The sequence below is a fragment of the Malurus melanocephalus genome, unplaced genomic scaffold (genome assembly GCF_030028575.1).
Source record: "Malurus melanocephalus ecotype Western Australia unplaced genomic scaffold, MMel_1.1 scaffold_287, whole genome shotgun sequence".
In the NCBI taxonomy this organism is placed as follows: Eukaryota; Metazoa; Chordata; class Aves; order Passeriformes; family Maluridae; genus Malurus; species Malurus melanocephalus.
Window position 1 is genome coordinate 343,898 of NW_026623519.1, and position 21,575 is coordinate 365,472.

At 54.7% G+C, this 21,575-nt stretch overlaps 1 protein-coding gene and 1 long non-coding RNA gene across 4 annotated transcripts in view; both read left to right on the forward strand.

Annotated features, from left to right (window-relative positions):
- The window catches only part of DLGAP4 (DLG associated protein 4), a 70,852-nt gene that overhangs the window by 20,271 nt on the left and 29,006 nt on the right, over positions 1–21,575 (forward strand). For 2 of the 3 annotated variants that reach the window (XM_057376668.1, XM_057376669.1), the window contains one exon: positions 1,986–2,232. In XM_057376668.1, the coding sequence (XP_057232651.1) occupies positions 1,986–2,232 (247 nt within the window). Of the gene's footprint in view, positions 1–1,985; positions 2,233–9,180; positions 9,409–21,575 lie in introns of those variants that run through there. The other variant, XM_057376670.1, reaches the window with a different exon arrangement.
- The window catches only part of LOC130579690 (uncharacterized), a 31,940-nt gene continuing 20,395 nt past the window's right edge, over positions 10,031–21,575 (forward strand). The window contains exons 1-2 of the long non-coding RNA XR_008966042.1: positions 10,031–10,105; positions 12,056–12,179. This is a non-coding gene — a long non-coding RNA (uncharacterized LOC130579690). The remainder of the gene's footprint in view (positions 10,106–12,055; positions 12,180–21,575) is intronic.

Consider the following 21,575-nt stretch of genomic DNA (forward strand, 5'->3'; position numbering starts at 1 on the left):
CGTCACACCGAAGGGGACAGAGCTGGTGACCCCAATGCTGCCAAGCCTCACTGTGAGCTGTGCCAGAGGGCCATCCCCAGAGCCAAGCTTCTTACCTCAGGTACATTTTGAACCTGGATTCCCCCTGAGATGGGTCATCTTAGGCAGGTTGTGCAGGGCAGAGCCACGAGGGTGGAGAGGAGGAGGAGGAGGAGGAGGAGGAGGAGGAGGAGGAGGAGGAGGCCATGCTCCCAGGGCAGTGCAGTGTCTGTCAGGCGTCTGTCCATATGCCAAGTGTGTGCCGTGGCTTTGCTCTGCTGGGGAGGCACAACAGCTTCTGTGTGGCTTCTTCTGGTGCAGGGAGGCAGCAGCAAGGTGGCCAGCCCAGCCCCAGAGGGTGGTGGACAGCAGCAGCAAGRTGGCCAGCCCAGCGCCCAAGGGTCACGGACAGCTGCCCCCACATGCAGCCCTTGGGCTGCCCACGTGCCCCAGCTCTGCTGCCTGGGGGCCACCCAGAGGTGCTCCTGGGAGCCCCGGCTGCCTTGCCCAGCTGTCCCTGTGTGCCGAGGGCTGTCCCAGCACAGTGTGTTCCCCGTGTCCCTATGGTGCACACAGCAGGCTGAATGCTCAGCAGCTTCTCCCATGGTTGAGGTGTCCTGTGGAGCTTTGCCTTGTTTGTGCTGCTGTCTTAGGGGCCAGTGTGGCCTCGCTCYGCAGTTTGTACTGCAATGTCAGCAGCAGTGGCCCGAGGGGATGGGCCCCTGCTCCCCTTGTCCTTGGTCCCTGTGCAGTGACTGTCTGTGTGAGGGGGTCCCCTGTTCTTGGCCTTTAACCTTCTCCAACTCTTTCTTCCAGATTTTTGGACCCCCCTCACTTATCCCTCAGATATTTACTCATGGAGAGCAGGTATTGTCCCGCTGGCATTTCTGTCATCCTTCCTCACAGAGCTTTCTGGGGCTAGCCTGGACACCCATGGCGGGGTCTGAGGCAGGCTCCGGGGTCACCCCATGCCCAGGCCAGCAGCAGCAGGAGGAAGAAAAGGGGAGGGGGAAGGCAGCACTCCTGGCCAGCRCTCCAGCACTGCAGGGTAGCAGGAGAACTTGGGTCCTGGGCCCAGCAGGGACTTAGGGGCTGTCAGTTTTAGGAGCAAAGCAGATGAACTTCTTGAGCCAAACCTCGTGGAGCTGAGATGCCAGTGCTGGGCAGAAACAATGTCTCTGAATGCCAGGAGAAAGAAAGGGCCAGGAGAGATGGCTGTGGGCAACAGTGCCAGTCTCAGCATCTCTCACCCATATTTCAGAATTGTCTGCTCTGGGCTGGGTCTTGTTGGACCTGGCTGAGCCTCTCCCATAACCAAGTAGTCCCAGCAGCTGCCACAGGAGAGCAGGGCAGGGCTGTGGGCAGGAGGGAAAAGAAGCCAAGACAGTGGGAGAGCTGCCYCTGTCCTGCTCACCCCTCACCACAGCCAAGCCCACTACTGGCCCTCACCAGGGATGRGGCTGGGATGGGTTCCAAGGTGCCACCCACACCCACCCAAGGCAGTCTGTCCCTGGGCAGCATGGGGAGTGCCGCCAGCCCACAGCTCTCCCCTGCTCTGTCCCCATGCTCACCCCCGAGGAGCACGCCTGACCTGGTGGGGTCTCACATATGAGGCTGGGGTGTCCCAGCTGTGTTGGGACAGGGCCCTGGCAGAAGCCCCACTGGGATTTTGGCCACTCGTGCTCTCAGCAGCAGGGCTGGAGGTATCTCACAGGCACTGCACTGGTAAGTGTCCCCTGCTCCACCAGCAGGTACCCTCTCGTCCCCAAGGAAGGGCCCCTCTGCCCTCTCTCAGYAGAGAACCCGGGCACCCCGCATCCCAGCACCACTGACCATTGACTACTGCATCTGCCATCCGCCCTGCCGTGAGCGGGAGCACGCCGGAGTGGCCAGAGGGCAAGGAGCAGGAGGGAAGGGACGGGAGGCCATAGGCAGGGTCTGACTGGGCTGCCCCTGTCCCCGTGCAGGCACCCGAGCCGGAGCTGGGCGAGCAGTACGAGCCCGTCTGCGACTCCACCTACAGCGAGGCYGAGTCGGCGGCCGCGGAGGTGCTGGACCTGCCTCTGCCCAGCTACTTCCGATCCCGGAGCCACAGCTACCTCCGCGCCATCCAGGCGGGCTGCTCGCAGGAAGACGACACGGGCTCCGTACGCTCCCTCTCCCCGCCGCCCACGGGCAGCCTCAGCGGCAGCAGGACCCTGCCCACCAACAGCAGTGAGTGCCGCGGCGTGCAGGGGCCGGGGCGCGGGGCCAGCGGGACCGGGGGACACTGCTGCCACTGACGGGAGCTGTCGGGCACGCGAGACGCCAAGCTCGGGTACCTGCATCCCCGGCCGTGGCTGTCCATGATCTTGGGGACTTGTGGGGGCATGCTCTGTTCCCCAGAGGATGGGCAGCAGCTGGATGCGGGCGCTGGAATGGCAGGCGGGCTCTGGGTGCTGCATCGAAGGAGGTGTGACCCGCAGGTCAAGGGAGGAAACTCTCCCCACCATGCTCTCATGAGACCCCACCTGCAGAGCTTCCCCAGCTTTGTGGCCCTCCTCACAGGAAGGACATGGAGCTGCTGGATAGAGTCCAGAGGAGGCCACAGAGATCTTCCAMGATCTGGAGCCCCTCTGGAGACAGGCTGGTAAAGGTGTGAGTGTTCACCTGGAGAAGAGAAGGCTCCAGGAAGATTTCAGAAGTTAGTGAGGTGGTTGCRCAGGCTGCCCAGAAATCCCATGGCTGCCCAATCCCTGGAAGTGTCCAAGGCGAGGCTGGACAGGGCTTGGAGCAGCCTGGGACAGTGGAAGGTGTCCCTGCCCATGGCAGGGATGGGACTGGRTGAGCTTTAATGTCCCTCCAAGCCAAACCATTCTGTGACTGTGATGACACATAGAGAGGCCCCCTGTACACCCTAGGATACAAATAGGTCTTGCACTGAGTTTCAAGGCATGAATAAGCCATCCTGAGCCCCAGAGCCCAGCATCCCTGTGCTGAGGGATGGCAGCATCTCAATGATGCTCCAGGTCACTTGATCTGCATTGCTTTGCATCATTTTCTCCAAGGCAGCCTGTGCCCTTCCCAGCTCTGGCCAGCCCCATGGTTCCAGGTAAGGCTCAGGTGAAACAGAAAGTGTGAGGATCTGAGGGGTCCCATCCTGGGGATAATTTTGGGAACTGCTTAGAAAAAGTKATACCTTGGTGTTCCTGAGCCCAGTGATGCCTGGACATCGTGCAGGGCAGATGCCAGAGCAGGCAGGAGGAATCCAGCCCCTCCATAGGGCTATCCATGAAGGCAGCGCATCCCATTCCCATGGGTACACCAGGGTCCAGCCCAGTGGAGACAGTAGCTCTTGGCACCAGCTCTGGCACCAAGGGGAGGTTCAGAGCAACCTCAGCTCATCTGTTGTGGGCAAAGCTGCCAGAGCACTGAGATGAGCTATGGGTGGGAGCAGGCAGAGTGGGGAATCRGAAGGGGGACACCAGCAGCCTTCCTGCCTGGCTCCAGGCCTTCACCCCAGAGACACAGGCATGGCCTCACATCTGCCTTCAGCAGTCTGAGGTGCAGGGGCATCCCAGTCAAAGTCCATAGGATGAGGCAGGAACTGGAGGACATCCCCTTGGAGGGGTCTCAGCCCTGTYYCTCCTTCCTGCCACCCTCTCCTCTCTGCTTCTGTTCCACTCTCTTCCCACCTTACTGCCCCTCTCCCCCACCCTCTCGTTGCTGGCTCAGCACTGCTAAGCTCGGTGCTGCCAGAGTCCCAGGCTGACAGCAGGCAGYGGCAGCACAGAGGGGCTTCCAAAATGCCAGGGTGCCATCTGTCTCTGTCATGACCCAGTAAAGTTCTGCTGGCTTCCAGAGCCTCCCCCAGCCTCCTTCACAGTGGCTGCTGGGGCTTGGGGAGGGAAAGGGTTTTGGTAGAGRGATGGGGAGCAGAGAGGAGCAACTGTGTTGGTGCATGCACAGGACAGGGGAGGCAGGAGACACATATGGACAGCACTCAAACCTCTAATCACCCATCTGGGCTCAGTTTCCCTGCAAATCATGGAATCATTTTGGTTGGAAAAGCCCTCTAGGATCATTGAGTCAACTGTTAACCCAGCATGGCCAAGCCYACCACTAAACCACATCCCCAAGCGCCACAGGTTTTTGGAAYACTTTCAGGGATGGTGACTCCACCATTACCCTGGGCAGCTGTTCCAGTTCCTGGCCACTCTTTGTGTGAAGAAATTTTCCTTARTATTCAATCTAAATGTTCTCTGGTGCAGCTTGAGGCCATTTCCTCTCCTCCTGTCCCTCATTCCCTGGAGTAGAGYCCGACCCTCACCTGGCTGCCCCCTCCTGTCACAGGGAATTGTAGAGTGAGAAGGTGCTCCCTGAGCCTCCTTTTCTCCAGGCTAAGCCCACCACAGCTCCCTCAGCTGCTCCTGGTGCTCCAGCCCCTTCCCCAGCTCTGTTCCCTTCCCTGGACATGCTTCAGCCCCTCAGTGTCCTTTTCCTGAGGGGTCCAGAAATGGACGTAACACTTGAGGTGCCTCACCAGGGCCCAGCACAGGGGACAGTCACTGCCCTGGTCCTGCTGCCACACCATGGCTGGTACAGGCCMGGTGCCCTTGGCCTCTTGCCCACCTGGGCACACCTGACTCATGTTCAGCTGCTGTCGATCAGCACCCCCAGGGCCTTTTCTGTGCATCCCTGAGGCTCTCAGTGGCTGGTGGAGCGGGAGAGGGGCCTCCCAAGCAGCAGGTGGCAGCTTGCTGGCATCAGCCTGGACCAAGAATTGGGTGCATTGTCACCTGTAGGTGTAATGGTCACTCATGGCCTCTGCAGGGCTCTGGSGTGACATGGCTCAGAGTCCTCACCCAAACACACCCCAGGGACACCTTCCTGCGTTCAGCATCCATGCACCAGCCCAGAGCAATGGGGACACCCATGAGCCTGGCTCCCTGCCAAGGGGTTCGGCTCTCATCTCTGTAGGGACACATTTTAAAGAGGCACACAGGTTTCCTTGAGAGCTGCGTGGGTGTTGGATGCTAAAGTAGTGGAATTCAGGCACTGTCAGAGGGCAGGAGGAGAGGCAGCGAGCTCTGTGCAGGGTGTGCCGGGAGCACGAGGGAGAGCCCTGACAGCTGTCAAACCCATGCCACGACAGCTCCTCCCATTAATGCCTGTGTCACCRGCACATTACAAGGCAATTAGCTCCCATTTGACAGCCAGCGAGACAGATGATGAGCTGCCCTTGATCAGCCTTAAACAAAGCTTTGTGCGTTGCGCAGCYGGAGACTCAAAAGCCCCAGTGGAACCCATTCCTCTAATTGCCAGGCGTGCAGTGACAGCCACAACGCTCCCRAGCACCACAAAGGGCTCCCCAGCCCCGACTCCTGCTTATTAGAGGCAGCTCTGGGAATTGCTTGTTTAATAGACTGCTTGCAATGCAGAGTGGAATATTTGATGTTTAGGGGAAACAGGAAAGCAGAGGTGAGCAAAGCAAATACAGCAGGGAAAACTCACACCAAGCCAGTTCTACTCRAGCTCTTCCCAGTCATCCCTGGACCATCTGGTAATGCCACCCTTGCTCAAAGCTTCTTGCCCTGAGATTCAGCAGCCTGTCCCCAAAAAGCTCAGGTGTCCAGCTCCTCATCCTGCRTCCAGATGTGGTGCAGGAAGACCAGGGCTGCACACACCTTGTGCCCATCCGTCCACCAGAACTTTGCCAAGGCCAGGCTGGGCAGRAGAGCACTACCTGGGAGAGATACTCCCAAAGGTCAGGACAGCCGCCCTCTGCCTCCCACCTGTGTCCTGTCTTCGTTGGGTTGCTTTTATTTCCCTGTTTATGACTAAATGAGAGAGCTGGCTCCTGGGCCTGTGGCTGTGCTGGGGACCCTGCCCTGCCCCAGGAGGAGGCAGGTGCCAGCCTGGTGCCCTGGCACTGATGCTCTTGTAGGGGCAGCAGGGCCATGCCTAGGAGGTAGGACACAGTACCTGCACTCCTCACTGTGCTGGCCCAATCCCCAAGGGCTGGCTCACTGTGGGATGAGTTTCCACTGCTTCTGGGAAAATCATGGGGCTTCTGGGAAAGTCATGTATCTTCCTCCTCCTTCTCATCCTTTGTGTGTTGTGATGCCGTTCTTCGTGTAGGCAGGCAGTTTCTGTTGCACTCCCCTTGGCTGTCATGGCCTTCTCTGCTGTGTGGGGAAGCAGCAGCAATGGGAAGGCATGGGGAGCTCACACCAGGCCAGGAGCCAGTGCTCAGCCAGGGTTGAAGAACCACTGCGGCCCCTYGCTAATCCCATCGGCCCGAGCTGACCCCACATGGCCTTTGGGAGGGACTGTTATCATTCCCTTCAGATTTTCTCCTTCTTTTTGACCTAGATTTCAYGTTCCAGAAATAGCTTTCTCTGACATACAAGCAGGAAAGGGATTAGAGCATGTGTGTGTATGTATGTGCTAGGGAAAGATTTCTGTTGTATGCTCCATCAGTGTTTGCAGAGGAAAAAGGGGCACACACATGCATTCTGTGATACATTCATGTGTGCCACACAAAGAAATTTATGACAGCTATTTCTGTCCATATTTGCCAGTTCATTTTTCATCTCTGATCTTTCCCCTGTTATTATGGAAACTCCACCACCGCCCTGTGCCCAGCCAGCACTCCCTTTTCCCCAGCAAGCTGTGCCATGGCCACAGCCCCGCTCTCAGCTCCACCCCCAAATCCAAACCATTTCTGTCTTTATGTGCCTGGTGCTCTTTGCTGCCAGATTTCAGCACTCCCATGGGCTGTGAGCTCACTGCCTGCTGCGGGCATGTGTCTGGCACCCAAACCCCGCCGCAATGGGCTTGAGCCCACAGAAATGCCACTCACCCAGGTCCCCGCCWAGGGGGGAGCTGCAGCCACACGTGATCCTGTGCTGGCACAAACAGATGCAGGGGAGGTGAGCACAGCTCCGAGGTCCTGGCCAAGCTGAATTCTCCCAGCAGGGACCATCTACAAAGGAAGAGAAACAAAGGCAGCAGCCAGCATTTCCCTTTGCTGATATGGTCAGAAAGACAAGTCCTTCTCGTTGCTTGCTTTTATCAGCTTTGATAGCAGGAAAGGGAGCTGTTGGTACTGTCCCCATGGGAGAGGGAAGCCAAAGCACCAAGAGATGCCTCAACTCATGCAGAGCCTCTGAGAGGGCAGCAACAGGAGTSCATGCATGGTGCTGTGCTCTGTCTGTGAGGAGAGCTAGCTGGAGGGCAATGTTCCAGGGACACAGACACTCAAGGTCTCTCCTCAGGTCGAGGGGCCTGGTGGCATTCCCACACACTGGCCATCCTTGTAAGCCAGGTGAGCAGAGCTGCCCTGACACCAGACAGTCACAGGTGACCCTTGTGTCCCCACTGTCGGCAATGCTCAGCCCCGCTCTGCAGTTCCCTATGGCCACGGGGCTTGTGCCATCACTGGGGCAGCTCAGCAGCGACCAACGACAGCCTTAGCTGAGACAGACACAYACATGTGCCTGAAGAGCAGGGCCGGGTGGGGTTGAGTGAGGCTCTGCAAACAGCCTGGGGCATTTTCAGGATATCAGACAGTACAGGCAAATGAGTGTTTCTTTGTGTACGTCTTGGTTTGGGTTGCCTTTCTTCTCCTTCATGCTTTCCCATTATCTTTTCCATCTGCTGAGCCATGGGGGTGTTTCTGAGGATTCAGGAAAAGATTGGCAGTTCAGAGCCACCTGGGAGACGTTGGACTGAAAACAAGTTTCCTTTTTTCCTTGGTAGGCAGCAGAGTGGGGATGCCCTAGGCTGAGGGTCCCAAGGCTCAGGGCTGACTCWATGACCAAATCCTCCTTCAGCCCCATTGTGCTGCTGTTTCCAAGAGCAGAAGCAGCAAATCCGCAGCGATTCGGTCGCTGAATGCCGAGGGCGGCGGTGGCTCAGCCCTGCCTGCGGAGCCGGCAGCACTTGAGCTCAGTGCGCTGTTTCCCACGACGCTTTGATGGCTCCTTGCTGCAGACTAGCCCTTCTCCGAGTGCGGGGAGCCCAGTGAGCCATCAATAAATCACAGCATCAAGCAGTGATGGTAACGGCAAGGGGCCGGGCAGCACACGTGCTGCTGGCAGGAGCCACGCGGCAGCACCACTGCCCGCACAGCCATGAGCCCTGCCCAGGGCTGAGTGCCACTCACCAGTGCCCACACCAGGCTGGGCTGGTGGGCACCCGCTGCCCGTCTCGGTCACACCCTACACAGGGTGGCTCTAGCATCGCACAGCTGTCCCCAGCCCCGGGCAGCGGGGAGCCCTGTGCTCAGCTCCGTGTGTCGGCGCAGGATCAGAGGGATGGAGCTGGTTGCTCATCCAGCACTAGCGTGGCTGTGCCCAGGGTGCAAAGCCGGGTGGCTCTGCCCGAGCAGGCTCTTCCCACAGCCCCACGCTGTGCCAGCCCCGCTTCCCTCTGCACCTCCATCCTCCATCAGCCCTGCTCAGGCAGCCCCAGGGGAGGCACAAGGCATAGTCCCGCCCGCGCCCGCACCCGCTAAAACTCGACTCCTTATCCCCGTGCCCAGCGGGGAAGAATTCCACCAGCAAATCTGGGACCAGGGGAACACACCCACGAAGGAAACCTCCTCGTCGCACTTGTTTCTTTTCCATGTATTTCCCTCTGCACCCGAAGGTTCCTGCCGGCGAACCTGAAGGAGTTCAGGTTCCACTGCGTGGCGGCAGTGCTGCGCCCCTGCACCCGCCAGCCACGGGGGTCCCACCGCGCCCGCTGCGRGGGCAGAAGCGGCTGGAGCGGGGGGGACACGAGGGGCTCTTTCCGCCAAACCCACGGTCGCGCGTGGGTGGGACCGGGGCCGCGCTGAGGAAGATGTCACCGCGGCTGCTGCGACAAAGAGACAAAGCTCCCTCATGGGGTGGGAGCGGCCCYCGCTTTGTTCAGCAGCGCTTGGCTCCCCCCGCGGCAGCGCCGGTGCGGCAGCGGCGGACGCCGCCCGTGTCCCCTCTGGGCAGCGCCGGGAATCCCGGCCGAGTCCAGGGCACCCGCCGCGTGTCCGGCGGGGCGGAGGGACCCGGGCTGTGGGAGCGCGGCGGGGCGGGGCTCGAGGCGGGGCCGGGCCGGGGCGGGCTCGGGGCGGGGCGGGCGCTTAATGCGCGGCCCCGCCCGGGCGCGCGGCCGGAGCGGCGGGCGGGCGCGGTGAGTGCGGTGGCGGCTCTGCGCGTCTCCTCCCTTCTCCAGCGGCGGCCGTACGAGCAGCCGGAGCGGCCCCGGACCGCGAGCGGCCCCGCCGGCGGCTCGTCCTCCTCTTCCTCCCCTCCGCGGGACCCAGGCCGGGCCGAGTGCCCTCGCCCCGCGCCCCCCCGTCTCTTCGGTCCCCTCCGCCCCTCTTTGTGTCTCCCATGGCTTTGTGTCTGGAGCTCCTCAGGCAATGTGAGTGACCGCGCGGGCGGGGGGCCGAGCCGGGCCCTGCATGGCTGCGGGAGGGGGTGCCGCCCCCTCCCTCCCTCGCTGCTGCCGCTGCTCCGCCGCTTGCCGGGCTCGCCGCCCCTTCCGCTTCCCACGCGCGTCCCGGGCCTCCGTGGGAGCTGCGCGGCCGCGGCGGGGCCGCMCTGCTCGGCTCCGGGTTAGGCTAGGCTGTGGGGGCTGCTCCAACCTCCTCCTCCCCCGCATGCCGCCTGCGCCGCGGGGAGCCGGGCCCGGGCGGGGGTGAGCGCTGCCCCGGTGCAGCCCCGCTATGCCCGTCCCACCGTGGCCGTGCGAGGTCAGGCCGGTGTCCGGCCCGGTGCTTCAAGCCCGTAAGGAGTCCCCGAGTGCCGCACGGAAGGAAGCGGCGCTTCACTGAACGCGTTCCCCGCCGAGGGACCTGGGCCCTTTCTTTGGAGAGGCGTTCGGATTCTTCTTCCCCTGGAGAAGAAAAGGGAATTGTCTGGGCGAGGCACGGAGCTGAAGGCTGACATTTCGCAGCGCAGCGAGCTGGCACCTCCCGGCCAGAGCTGGCTCTGAAAAGTCTCTTTTTTTAGCCTGGGAGAACAGGTCCTGGCTGAAGGTACCTGCTGTGGCACCCCAGCCTTGAGCTGCCCGCCCTGTGCAGGAGTTGAGGCTGAATCCCTCCTGATTTTAGCCGCAGGTGTGGTTCGGCATTGGTSTGCCTTGCAGGAGGATGGGGATGTTACGGATGGTTGTGTGCAGAGTGTAACTGTAGCTCTTAATGTTCACTCCAGTCTTGATCGAGAGGCTCAAGGAGGATTGTTTGCAGGATGCTTTTGGTAGGACTAATACTACTTATTCTGCAAAGACCTTGACCCCAAGATGTGCAGGAAATGTCTTTGAGAGAGGAATGGAATTAGGACCTCTGAATCCTAGGCTGTAGATTGTCACTTGGGGGAGGAAAAGAAGAAGAGGGAGGGAAAAAAACCCCACAGCATGTGGCATTGAATCCTAAAATAAATTCCAATCATGTGGGATGATAACAAGCCAGATTGCCAAGTTGTGTAAGTTGGCAGACTTGACTCCAGAGGGTCCAAATTACTTTGCTGGTAATTGCTCTTCCAACAGGCATTTGGTGCTGTGAAGTTACATGTTCTTGAAGGGGTGGAGAAAAGTAAGTGTAATTATTGATCAAATTCAGTCTGTTTGGCTTTCAGATGAAGTATTGATGTGTGTCTCTACCCAGATACTCAGAGGAGGGTTATCTGCAGAATTTGTCTGTTGTTGACAGGTGTGGAAAAGCTAAAAACTCATCTTTAAGGTGCAGATGCTGAACTGCCACATGCTATTTTTGCATCTAGTTTGCTGTCCCACTTTGCTTGTGGCACTGCAAGTTTGGGGTGCTGTTGAGGGCCCCGGAATGTGTGGCGTGGCCTTGGAAGTGCCGGACTGTAACTACTGTGCACTGTGCCAGCCTGGAAAGGATGAGGAGACCCTGAGCAGCACAGGTGATAATGGAAGAACTTGGTTTCTGTGAAATGTGGGTTGTCATCTGTAGGATCCAATGTGATTTGGCAAAGCACATCATGCTGGGAGCCCCACAGGTCCCTGTGTGGGAGCATAGCTGGTGTCCCAGCGCACGCTATCAGCTTGTTTTACTCACAGCTCTGTGTCAGTCGTTGGATACTTGGGTGCTTAATCAGTGTGTGCAGTTCGGATTTGTAGCCACTTCTGACTGCTCAGCTCGAGCTTATTGTGCTGCTCCAGCCTGATGCTTGGGAGACCTGCTGCTCCATGAGAGCGTTCGTAGCTGTGCATGCTGCCAGAACAAGAGAACTTTGAAAGCTTTTCATGGATAACTAATGACTGCCAGGTGTTTACAAAGAGCTGTGTGTCGGTTCTTGTCTCCTGAATGAATTTTCCTGTTGTTTGAGCCCAGACTGGGATAGTTTGGAGTGAACTGGTCATTGGGCTCTGTGGAAGTCACTCTATGACACTTTTTCTCGTAACCCTCTTCATGCACACCTGCAGAGGAAAGGCTGCAGAGCCATGGTGCAGCAGGGCTTGGTTCTGCCTCTTCAGCTGATACTCTTGCTCTGTGCAACCTGCACAACAGCCTCAAATTTTTTTTTAATGGATTGAGGAGGCATAATTGGATTCAGCGCAGTGCAAGTTACAGAGACATATGTGAGCTGGAAGGATTAGGGCTGTGCAGGCGGGTGGCCTTGTTCAAGAAAAATCCATTTTAATTTCTGCAGTGAAAAGTTGTCAGTGTGTTTCCTATCAGAGCAGATTTAAAAGGGAGGGGTGCAGTGCTAAGTATGATTGCTGTTTGCTATGAAAGACGATTAGAGTTCATGCTGTCAGATAAAGTTCTGTGAGGACTGGAGTTCGGAATGGTGAATATCGGGTCTCTCCAGAAGAGCTCGTGAAAAAATTAGTTTCTTTCCTTTCCCTGCTGGTGTTCCACCTGGAGAGAGGAAGAAGTGGGATGCAGAATGACACCAGGGTTTAACATARGCTGTCTTTAAACAAGTGAAAGTTAAAGTATTTGCAGATGGGCCAGTTTAGGAGAGGAGGAAATATTTAGAAATTCTGTCCGCTTCAGTTTGTCTTGCARAATTAATTAATTGCTGACCCTTTGGTGCAGATGGGTGCATTAAGTACCAGTCTTCTGTCCCCTGGAGAAGCAAGAGGAACAACAGCCCCATGGCTGAAGTCCTGAGCTGGGCCTCAGCCCTGAGCTTCACTGCTGCTCTGCCAGGGTCTGACAGGTAAATGTAAATAGCACCATTGCGAAAGCTTTTGTGATTTCCACTGAAAACTATGAGGTAAGTGCTCAGACCCACCTGCTCACATGGGTCTGGCCTCTAATTAACAGGCAGCATTAAGGTAGGGCAGTCCCAGTATCAGCATAGCTCCRTGTGGGCTGCTACTGTGCTGTCACAGAATGTGACAAGCATTTCCGGGGAGTTAATGGTCCCCCAGGACCATTAATTTCCATTGAGGACAGGGCTGTGGGTTATGCACTGCCAGACCTCTTCCCAAATTTCTGTACAYTTAGGAAGACAGCTGAGTTCTGATTATTATGTCCTTCCCTCCTTGGTGCTGCACTTAGTCTTGCAGTGTGAATTGCCAATAAAGGCAGAAAGCCACATGCCCCTGCTGAGACCCAGGCAGCGTGCTTGATGCCCACACRGGTGCTGCAGCATCACTTGAGCAGACAGTGCATGCAGGGTCTCAGTAAGTGGAGTTTGTCAGYTCCTCTGGGAACACCAAGAAAATGAAACCAGTCTCTAAAGGGATTCAGCCCAGCCAGGCTGTGGCTTGGTGCATCAGGCAGCAGTGCTCAAAAAGGAAACAGTGAATGTACATAAATTTTAAACCTTAGCACTGGTATTTACATCAAGGATGTGTTGACAATCAATCCTGTATATCCTGTTTAGTGCTCTTCATTAAGAAATCCAGGTTTCATTTGCAGTAATCTTTTCTGAACCTAGTTCCAAGAGATCAAAGCTTAAACTGCTATTTTGTCTCTCCAGTTTGAAGTTTGACTGAGAAACCTGAGTGGCGAATGTTTCAAAGTTAAATTCTTACCTGTGGTGCAGGTCTGTCAGAGCTGGAATTGAAATGGAGATCAGAAGCTGCTTATGCCTTTCTGCTGATGCACWGTCATAGTGCAAGGTGATGTTTGATGAAAGCTGAAAGGTATTTAAAGTTGATAAAAGGAAATTTTTATTGCAAGTTTTTTTTCATAAGAGTAGTCAAAACTTCTAAGTACTATTTGTCTTGTTTTGTTTCTATTCTGGAAGTGGCTGAGATCTACCTGAACAGAGCCCAGCCAGGCATTTGCTGTGTACAGGAGGGATCTCCAAGCCTAAACGTCCTACCCAGAGTGGGTGTATCTATAGCTGCGTTGAACAGGAAGTTAACATTGGGAAGTTAAAACATGGATGCTGCATCCCTCTTAGGCCTTACACATAAGCCAACTCTCTGTGTCTGAAGGCAGAGAAAGTGTCCCAAAGGCTGCTGTGGAATTGTCCCCAAGGGAGTCCCCAGCCTCTCCTGAAGGCCCTCATTAGGAGCCATCTCCCTGCTTGGCTGCCAGCCTGGTCAGTGTTGCTCCATGGAGAAGAGCAYGTGCAGGACAGGTTGTGGCCCAGCACACTATGGCTGGGGCTCTCGGGTCACTGCTTTGTTGGTAACCCTCCTTTCCCTTGTTCGAACACTGAGGCTTTTCAGTCTCTCAGCTTGCCCCAAACGTGGGGTCCCGAGTCACGACATTTCTTTGCAGGAACTCTTCCAGGCTTTGGTGCACTCCGTTGAGCAGCTGCTGGTGCTGCCAGTCTGAGCTGGGCTGGGAATTCTGGCCTCTCGGCATGGCTGCTCTGAGCACAGCAAGCTCCCTGGCAGTGCAGGTCTGCCATAATGCCTAGCCTTGTACTACCTGGGCTGGAATTTCCTGAGKCAGAAGGTGGCTTTGGGGAGATGGGTACTGGTGAAATAAAGCTGGAGAACTTCTCCCCGTGCCTGAACTGCTGTTTCATCTGATCCCTTGSAAGTACAAGGGTGTTGGACAGTGTTTGCACATCCTGAGCTCCTGGTTCTGGACAAAGCAGCTACTTAATTTCCAGGGTATTGGGTTTCAGTGATGCTCAGGTTTGCAGCGTGCCAAGAGGCAGGCCTTGAGCGGGGAATCCTGGATGCTGGGAAGCAGAGCTCTGCTCACCAGCAGCCTGTTGCCTTGGCCATGGTGCTGCTGCTGTTGGCCTTTGTGTTTGGCACAGGTTCAGTGTCAGCATCACTGTCACCCTGCAATCGTCTTGCCCTTGCACTACCAGTAGTGTGGTGCCACACATTAGCTTTTATCGCTGCTCCATTGAGGTCCTCGCTGCAGATGAGTGCTGCAGAGTGCCCAGCTGCTGAGGGGAGGCAGCCAGCTCTGAGCCYTGCTCCTTCCCAGGAGTTGTTCTCGCTCGAGTCAAATGCTGAACCAGGCTGATAGGGTGATCAGGACTTTGGGGAAGGCAAACGAAAGGATGGAGGCTGTGGCTGTGGTTGCCGTGCCCGTGCGGCTGCTGCTGTGAATGCTGCTCCCTGTGAGTCGAGCTGTGGGAGGGTTTGGTGGACACACAGGTCTGGCAGTTCCATCAGACCCGCGGGGCAGCGGCCGGGAGGGAGCCTTGCATTTTGGCTGTTCATCTGTGTGATGCTTTAATTCCTGTTTGTACTGCATCAGGTCTGATGAAATGTGCAGGCTTAAGAGAGAAAAGGGAGACAGAATGTCTTGAATGGTTTCTTCAGGGCAGCAGGGCACCCGCCTCTGGTCTGAGGCAACCAGCAACAGGACGAGAGGGCAGAGTCCCTGAGCTGTTTAGTTGGACATCAGGAGATGTTTCTTCATGGAAAGGGTGGTTAGGCATTGGAAGGGGCTGTCCCCATCCCTGGAGGTGTCCAAGGAAGGAGTGGAGTGGCACTGAGTGCTCTGGTCTCAGTGGCAAAGTMGGGGATCAGGCAAAGGTTGGACTCGATGATCCCAAGGTCTTTTCCAACCTGCTGGGTTCTGTGATCCTGTGACAGCAGGAGCCGGCTGGGCCTCGGGAGCCGCGGGCTGGAGCTGGGAGATGCTCAGTGCTTGCGAGTCGTGCTCAAAGTGGATTTCCCACAGGTGCACAAAYGGGACAGGGACTGTGCTGCTGCGGGGGTCGCAGCGGGAGCCGGTAAGGCGGCCCCGGGCGCTGGAGGGCGCGGGGGTCCCGGAGGTCCCGGTGCTGGGGGCGGCCCGGGCGCTCCCTGCCCGGCGCCGGGCGCGCTTTGCGGCTGCTGCGCTTTGCAGCAGGGCCGTAGGGCGAGGTGAGCGCCGGCCGGGCTGGGCTCCTCCCGGGCGAGGCTGCTGAGGGTGCGCGGGGCCCGCGAGTGTGGAGAGCCCGAGGCAGAGCGCAGCCTTCCGGACCGGGCTGTGCTGGGAGAGCTCCGGCTCCTGCTCGGAGAGTGCCCTGTGCTCTGTCAGTGTGCGGGGACACAGTCCCAGCCTGTCACCCCAGCTGTCCCGGGAAGGCTCAGGAGCAGCTGAGGGAGCTGGGGGGTGCTCCAGGGGGGCCTTCTGGCTCTGCACAACTCCCTGACATCAGCGGGCAGGTGGGGGGGGTGGGTTGGGCTGTGCTCCCTGGCAGGAGGAACAGGAGGAGAGGGCACAGTCTTAAGCTACACCGGGGGAAGTTTAAGTTGGACATCAGGAGGTATTTCTTCACAGAAGGAGTGGTCAGGCACTGGAATGGGCTGCCCAGGGCAGTGGTGGAGTCACCATCCCTGGAGGTGTTTAAGGAAAGACTGGACGTAGCACTCAGCCGTGSTTTAGTTGACAAGTWCGGTCACAGGCTGGACTCAGTCTCAGARGTCTTTTCCTACCTAATTGATTCTGTGATGACTGCGCTTGTCCAAAGGGGATGGAAGCACTGCTTGTCCTTTCCCCCATCCAGGCTGTGCTCACTCCCAAACACAGCAGTGCCTGGCTGCCACCATCCTGCAGTGCCGGCCACASGTCGGTTGGATCCCTGAGCACAGCAAAGCAGAGCCAGGCTAACAAGGCTGCCCTGAATGGAACAGGACCAGGCCAGCCATCACTGCTGATGGCAGCAACAACTTTGAAGCACAGTCTTCTTTCTCCTGGCACTGCTTTTTGTGCGCTTACCTTTGATTCATATTTTTTTAAACAGCTCTGAATATCTTGGGTGTTGGGGGAGGCAGCTCTAAAAATAACTTTAGAGGCTGGTTATTTCCAAAGCTGTTATTTCTGCCTCTGCCTGGTTTCTTTCCCTTCTGTAGCTAATGGCATTTTCTACTGGTGCTGGGCCTGGTTCACCCAGAAAATCATGTTTTCTGCTCTGTGCTAGTTCTTGCTCTGTTACCAAACATGCTCTGGGTGTGGGTGATGGTGTGTGCAGGCAGCAAGTGCATGTGATTGCAATTCTGGGTAAACGAGCTTGTGTAGCAGGAACGTAGAGTCCAGAATGTACTAAAAAATGAACTCATGCCTTTTGAAGGGTCAATCTCCAGCTTGTGGAAGCTGAAGCCACAGCAGGGTGCAGCTGCACAGAAAGGTGTCTGCTCTTTGAACCAACTGTTCAGAGGTGATAGAGCCTTGAGGAAGTCCCACTGTCCMATTTCTCAGGCATGTGCCAGAGGATGGCTCATTTTTAGTGGTGAATCCCAGCAAGAACCCCAGTCACTGTCAGTGCCTTACCTCAAGTTCTGCTGCTGCATGTGAAATAACTTCACCTGAAAGATGTAGGGTGTCGTGTACAGTCTCACTTGAATCGATTATGGCTGAAAAATGCTTCTGCTGCAGTTGCTGAGGGTACTCTTAAATCTAATATGTCCTAATTCTTGTGATGTGATGCTTTTCAGCATTTCTTTTCTTCTTTAAGGTGACTCAGTTTTAGGCATCTGTGCCTCTTATCACAGAACAGCTGCCAAGCACATTGCTGCCCTGCCTCCACATGCCGTGAGTGTTCCAGTACTAGGGACCTGTGTGCTCTGCCTGCCCTGCCAGCAGTGAATGCCTCGCTTTCCCATGGAATTGCAGGAGAGGAGCACAACAGGGCAGATCCCAGGAGTTGTGGGAAGCAGCATTACCTGTGAAGATTTAACCTCCAGTGTGTGTAGAGTTGCTGTGCTCCAGTAGCTGTGTTGGTGCTGCACTCCTCGCACCAGGTGCCCTGACTTTGTGCTGTGCCTCACATCTTCAAGCTTGCTTTTTTGGGAAGTTTACACTCAGCTTGTTCTTTGCCTGCTGCAGCTTTTAGGTTTGCTTAAGGAAACGAAAATATGGTGAGTGAACGGCATGTCACCGGTGTTTAATGGGCTGAATGTATGGCTGAAGTGGAGCTRCCTCAGGCTGAGATCCTGACTGYGGAACACTCCCAGCAGGCTGCTCTCCCTAGGGAATTCCTAGAGCTGTGTGTTGCTCCTGGCCACTCTGGAGCAATAGAGCAGCTGCCTTATCTCTGGGGCTGCAGAAAGTGCTTCCTGATTAACATGTACCATAGGATGGTGAGTGCAGATCAGCTGGACTCAGATTTGGCACTGTCACAGCTTAACTGGCACTAGCTGAGATTGCTCCTGTGTGTCTCTCATGTAGAGGTTGAAAATAAAAATACGTAGATATTTAGAGGGTCCTGATCTTGTTCATATCATCCATTCCAAACCCTGAGTGTGCTTCATCCCTGAAGGTGGAGCCTTGGCTGGTGCGAGTCACTACGGATTGGAGGCCTGGCATTGTTTTCTTTTGTGTGTGCACCTCCACCCGTGTGTGTGTGTGTGTGCTAATTGTGACAGCCTGAAAGGCGCTTCGGCTTGGGGGCTCTGCCTGAACTGAAGGGCTGAGCAGCCTTTTAGGCATGAGAGCAGGCTCCACTGGAGAGGAGAATTTGACGTGAGGGGAGATGAAAAGTGATCTCTTGGACCTAGGCTGTGCTCAGCATTCTGTGGAGCTGGGAATGCAGCTAGTGATATCATGGGTTTTCCATCTAGAAGGGAGGTATCTATATATGTGCATATAGATAGATATATAAATATATGGTTTGGGGGTTGGGGTTCACCAGCGAACTAAAAGCAAGGTTTTTATTGTTACAACGATGTCTTTTTTATAACGGCRTCTCTTATTTCTGCTAATTACTATGGTTCCAGTCACAAAAGAGCTTTCTTGTTCTAATTGGCCTCCTCCTGTTTCAATTCAGTTGTGTTGCTTTGTCACCATGGAGACAGTTGTGATGTCACCAGATGTGGCATCACTGAAAAGTGGCTGCGAGGCAGTTGCACATGTTTCCTCTCACCCCATCCACCCCAGTAATCAATTGCTGGGAGCAGAAAGCAGAGCAGCTCAGTGGACTTCAGGGAAGATATGGAGCTTTGAAATGAGCTGAATTACAGCTGTAATGGTGGCAGAAAAGATCTAATAACACCCACCTTCTCAAACCTGTCTCCATCTATTAGTGTGTGCTGACTTGAATAAACACCAGCAAGTCCCAAATCTCCAGCAGTTGCTGGGCCTGCTGGCTGATGCTTGTGCAAAAATCCCAGGCACTCACTGGGTCACATCCTGGGCACAGCGCTGGACGTGTTGCTGCTGGGCTGGGGAACAGGTACTCTGAGGCTTGTCAGCTCTGACATCAGTCAGAAAAGCTGCTCTCTCACCAGGGTGTGACTTGCAAAAACTTTTCTGGTCTCCTGCCTTCTCAACACCTCTGAGACACTGTTTCCTCGGTGGAAAGCACCCAGTGGGATTAGCTGGGCTACTGAGAGCTGGGTGATAAGACCAGGAAAGCCAACATGGTCTCTGTGAGCTCAGCAGAGATGAGGATTTAGCAGAGAATTTGACTTATTTTRTGGCTTAATTCTGCTCTTTGCCAAAACGTTGGGCACTTCCTTCCTGTTTCCTGGAATACCATGATTTGTCACCGAAACACTATATGTGTTTCACTCTGTACAGTCTTTGCCGTGCATTTGTCTTCAGCTTTTTTTAAATTGTTTTGTAAGGAGTCTAGTTGAGAGCATGGCACAGTGTACTCAAACCTCTGCCTTGAGCTGTAATATCCTGCTCAAATATTAACTAACTTCCTCCTGATTAATGGCAGGCAGGATGGTGTCAGTTCCTGGCCTGGCAAGCAGGGAGCTGATGCTTTGCAGTTACTTCTTGGTTTTGATAGGGGGCTTTGTCATACCCATCACAGTAGCCTGTTACCTGTAACTATGCTGTTTGTAATGTTTGATATTGCATATTTCCCTGTTTGTGGGGTCTCTGGGGGTGAGATTGGGGTGCTCTCCTAGTGCTGGGTGCTGGTCCTGCTGCTCAGCAGGGACTCCTKGCATGGCACAGTTTGGCTGGGGCTGCTCCGAGTTGTCATCTCAGGGCTGACACTTCCTTGGCAAGTACATAGCTCCCTTCAGCTTTGCTTGCTTTAAGCAACCTTGTATTCAAGCAAAAAGGACAAAACTTCATGTAATGTGGAAGCTGAAACAAGTTGACTTTTTCAGTGCAAGAGAAATTTTTGGCTGTTTTCCTGAAAGGATCAAAACTGTTTTGCAGCAGTTCTGCTGGCAGACTCTTCTTTTATTTATTTTTTTTTCCCCTAGTTTTTCTACTGAATTGCTGGGTCTTTAGGATGAAAGGCTACAACAGCTCATAGCATGAAGACAGAGGTTTTTTTTCACCTTGTCTGAAAAAAAACCCATTTTTTCCTTGAAACATTTGATATGTGTCCTGCTTAGGGGAAAAATGTGACTCAAAGGCCAGTTGCACTCAAATCATATTAATTTGTAGTGCTGCTGTTTTTAAACTAGCTGCTCTCTGGTTAAAGATGCTAAAACCTTTTTTTTAACGAGCATTGCTTCAAAAAGCATAGCGGGTAGGACCCGTTTTTCTTCTCTCCTGGCACTGGTCTCATCTGTCCTGGTGGCTGTGAGAACACTCCAAGGCTTGACTCTGACTTYCAGTGCCCTGGCTACTGAAGAGGAGAAAATAACTGCATGAAGGTCAGAGACTGACACTATGTGTGGCTGCAGTGTGCAGACGGATTCTGTTCAGGAAACAGTTAAAAGCTCCTCTCCAAACTGTGCATGGTTTGTAGGTTTAGCTGTATTTTAGCATGTTTTCYATTTTCAGTGTGTGTAGAGAGCTATATCTATGGGAAGAGTGAGATGAAGTTTTCCTTAATACAACAAAACAACTAATTCCCAAGTACTTGGAGATTTCCATTAAAAGCTATGAATAGATTGCTTCCTGGAAGGAAACTAGTCCTTCTGTCCTTACTCATGGGCTTGTCTAAACAGTTAACCTCATCAAATTCCTTTATTACATGAGCAAGTGGCTATGAAATGGTTTATTCTCTCAGAATAAGACTGTGTGGAGTTCCTTATTCCCCGGATTTGTGCTCTGGAGAATTAACTGTTACCTGTTTTCCCCTTGGGCTGCAGGGCAGGTGTTTGGGCCTTGCAAATTCATTGGGTGATGTCTTTTACCCTGTGCCAAACCCCTTCCCTCAGGACCCACAGGTTCCTTGAACCCCTCAGGTGGGCTCAGCCAGCCTCTGGAAAAGGAAGAGAAGGAAAAGTGGAGGTGTCCACCAAGGCAAGYTAAGTGCTTGAGGGTGGGAACAGCAACCGTAATAAAGAAAATAATATAAACTCTCATATTCTGCAAATTAATGTGGTGTTCTGATGCGTTCTCTGAAATTCAGACCTTTTAAAATAAATTTTTATTTTTTTGTGTTTATCTTTTTTAGGTATTATCGAAATATTTATCTATTTTTCTAAGAGATGGTTGCCTCCAGGGTGGTAAGCAGTGTACAGACTTTAAAGGGAAGAGTAGGTGCATGGCCGCTGACAGTTTCTGTAGAATAGCTGCCAAAATCGCTCAGTAGAGGGAAATAGTGTTCCTGCCTGAAAGACAAAAGTAGTGAAATTGCTACAAGTCTGCCTGGGCATCTTCCCAGCACTGAAGTCTTGGGCATTCTTGCAGCAGGAGCTGGTTCAGGGTTGTGACACCAAGTGCTTGTTCAGATTGTAAGCCAACAGATTGCCTGCTGCAAGCCAGGACCTGGAGACAAGCATCACGTTGTTGTGTGCGATCTCTGATAAAGGCTGCGAAACCAGAGCTGCCTGATCATGTTGCAGCCATGGCCTTGTGTACCCATATACAGGTGACAGCTCCTGCAAGCATCACCCAGAGATAGAGGTTAACAAGTATGGATTTGTGCTCAGAGCAAACAGAAGAAGAGAGGCTGCAGAGCTGGCAGGTGCTTCGAAGTACATGAGTAGAAAAGTGAAGTTCCTCAATGTATGGAAGCTTCAGGTTCCCACCTGGGCAAGCTGCCCCACAGAGCAGGGCTTCTCCCTGGGCGTCACCTCACCTCTTGTGAGGTGGTCACTGCTGGTCAGTGAGGGGCAAAAGACGAGAGTCCCTCCTGCTGCTCTGGAGAGAAATGCATTTGCTCTTTATATTGTCTGTGCTTTTCTAACCCGTCAGCAGAAGGAGGATACAATACCTCCGTGAGCCCTGGGTTCTCCTGTGGGGTGAGCACTTGGTGCTTTCAGTCTTAAAGATCTGCTTGTCCAGCCGGTGACAAACTTCAGGGCCATGAATCACTTGTGTGTCAATGGTATTTGCATAT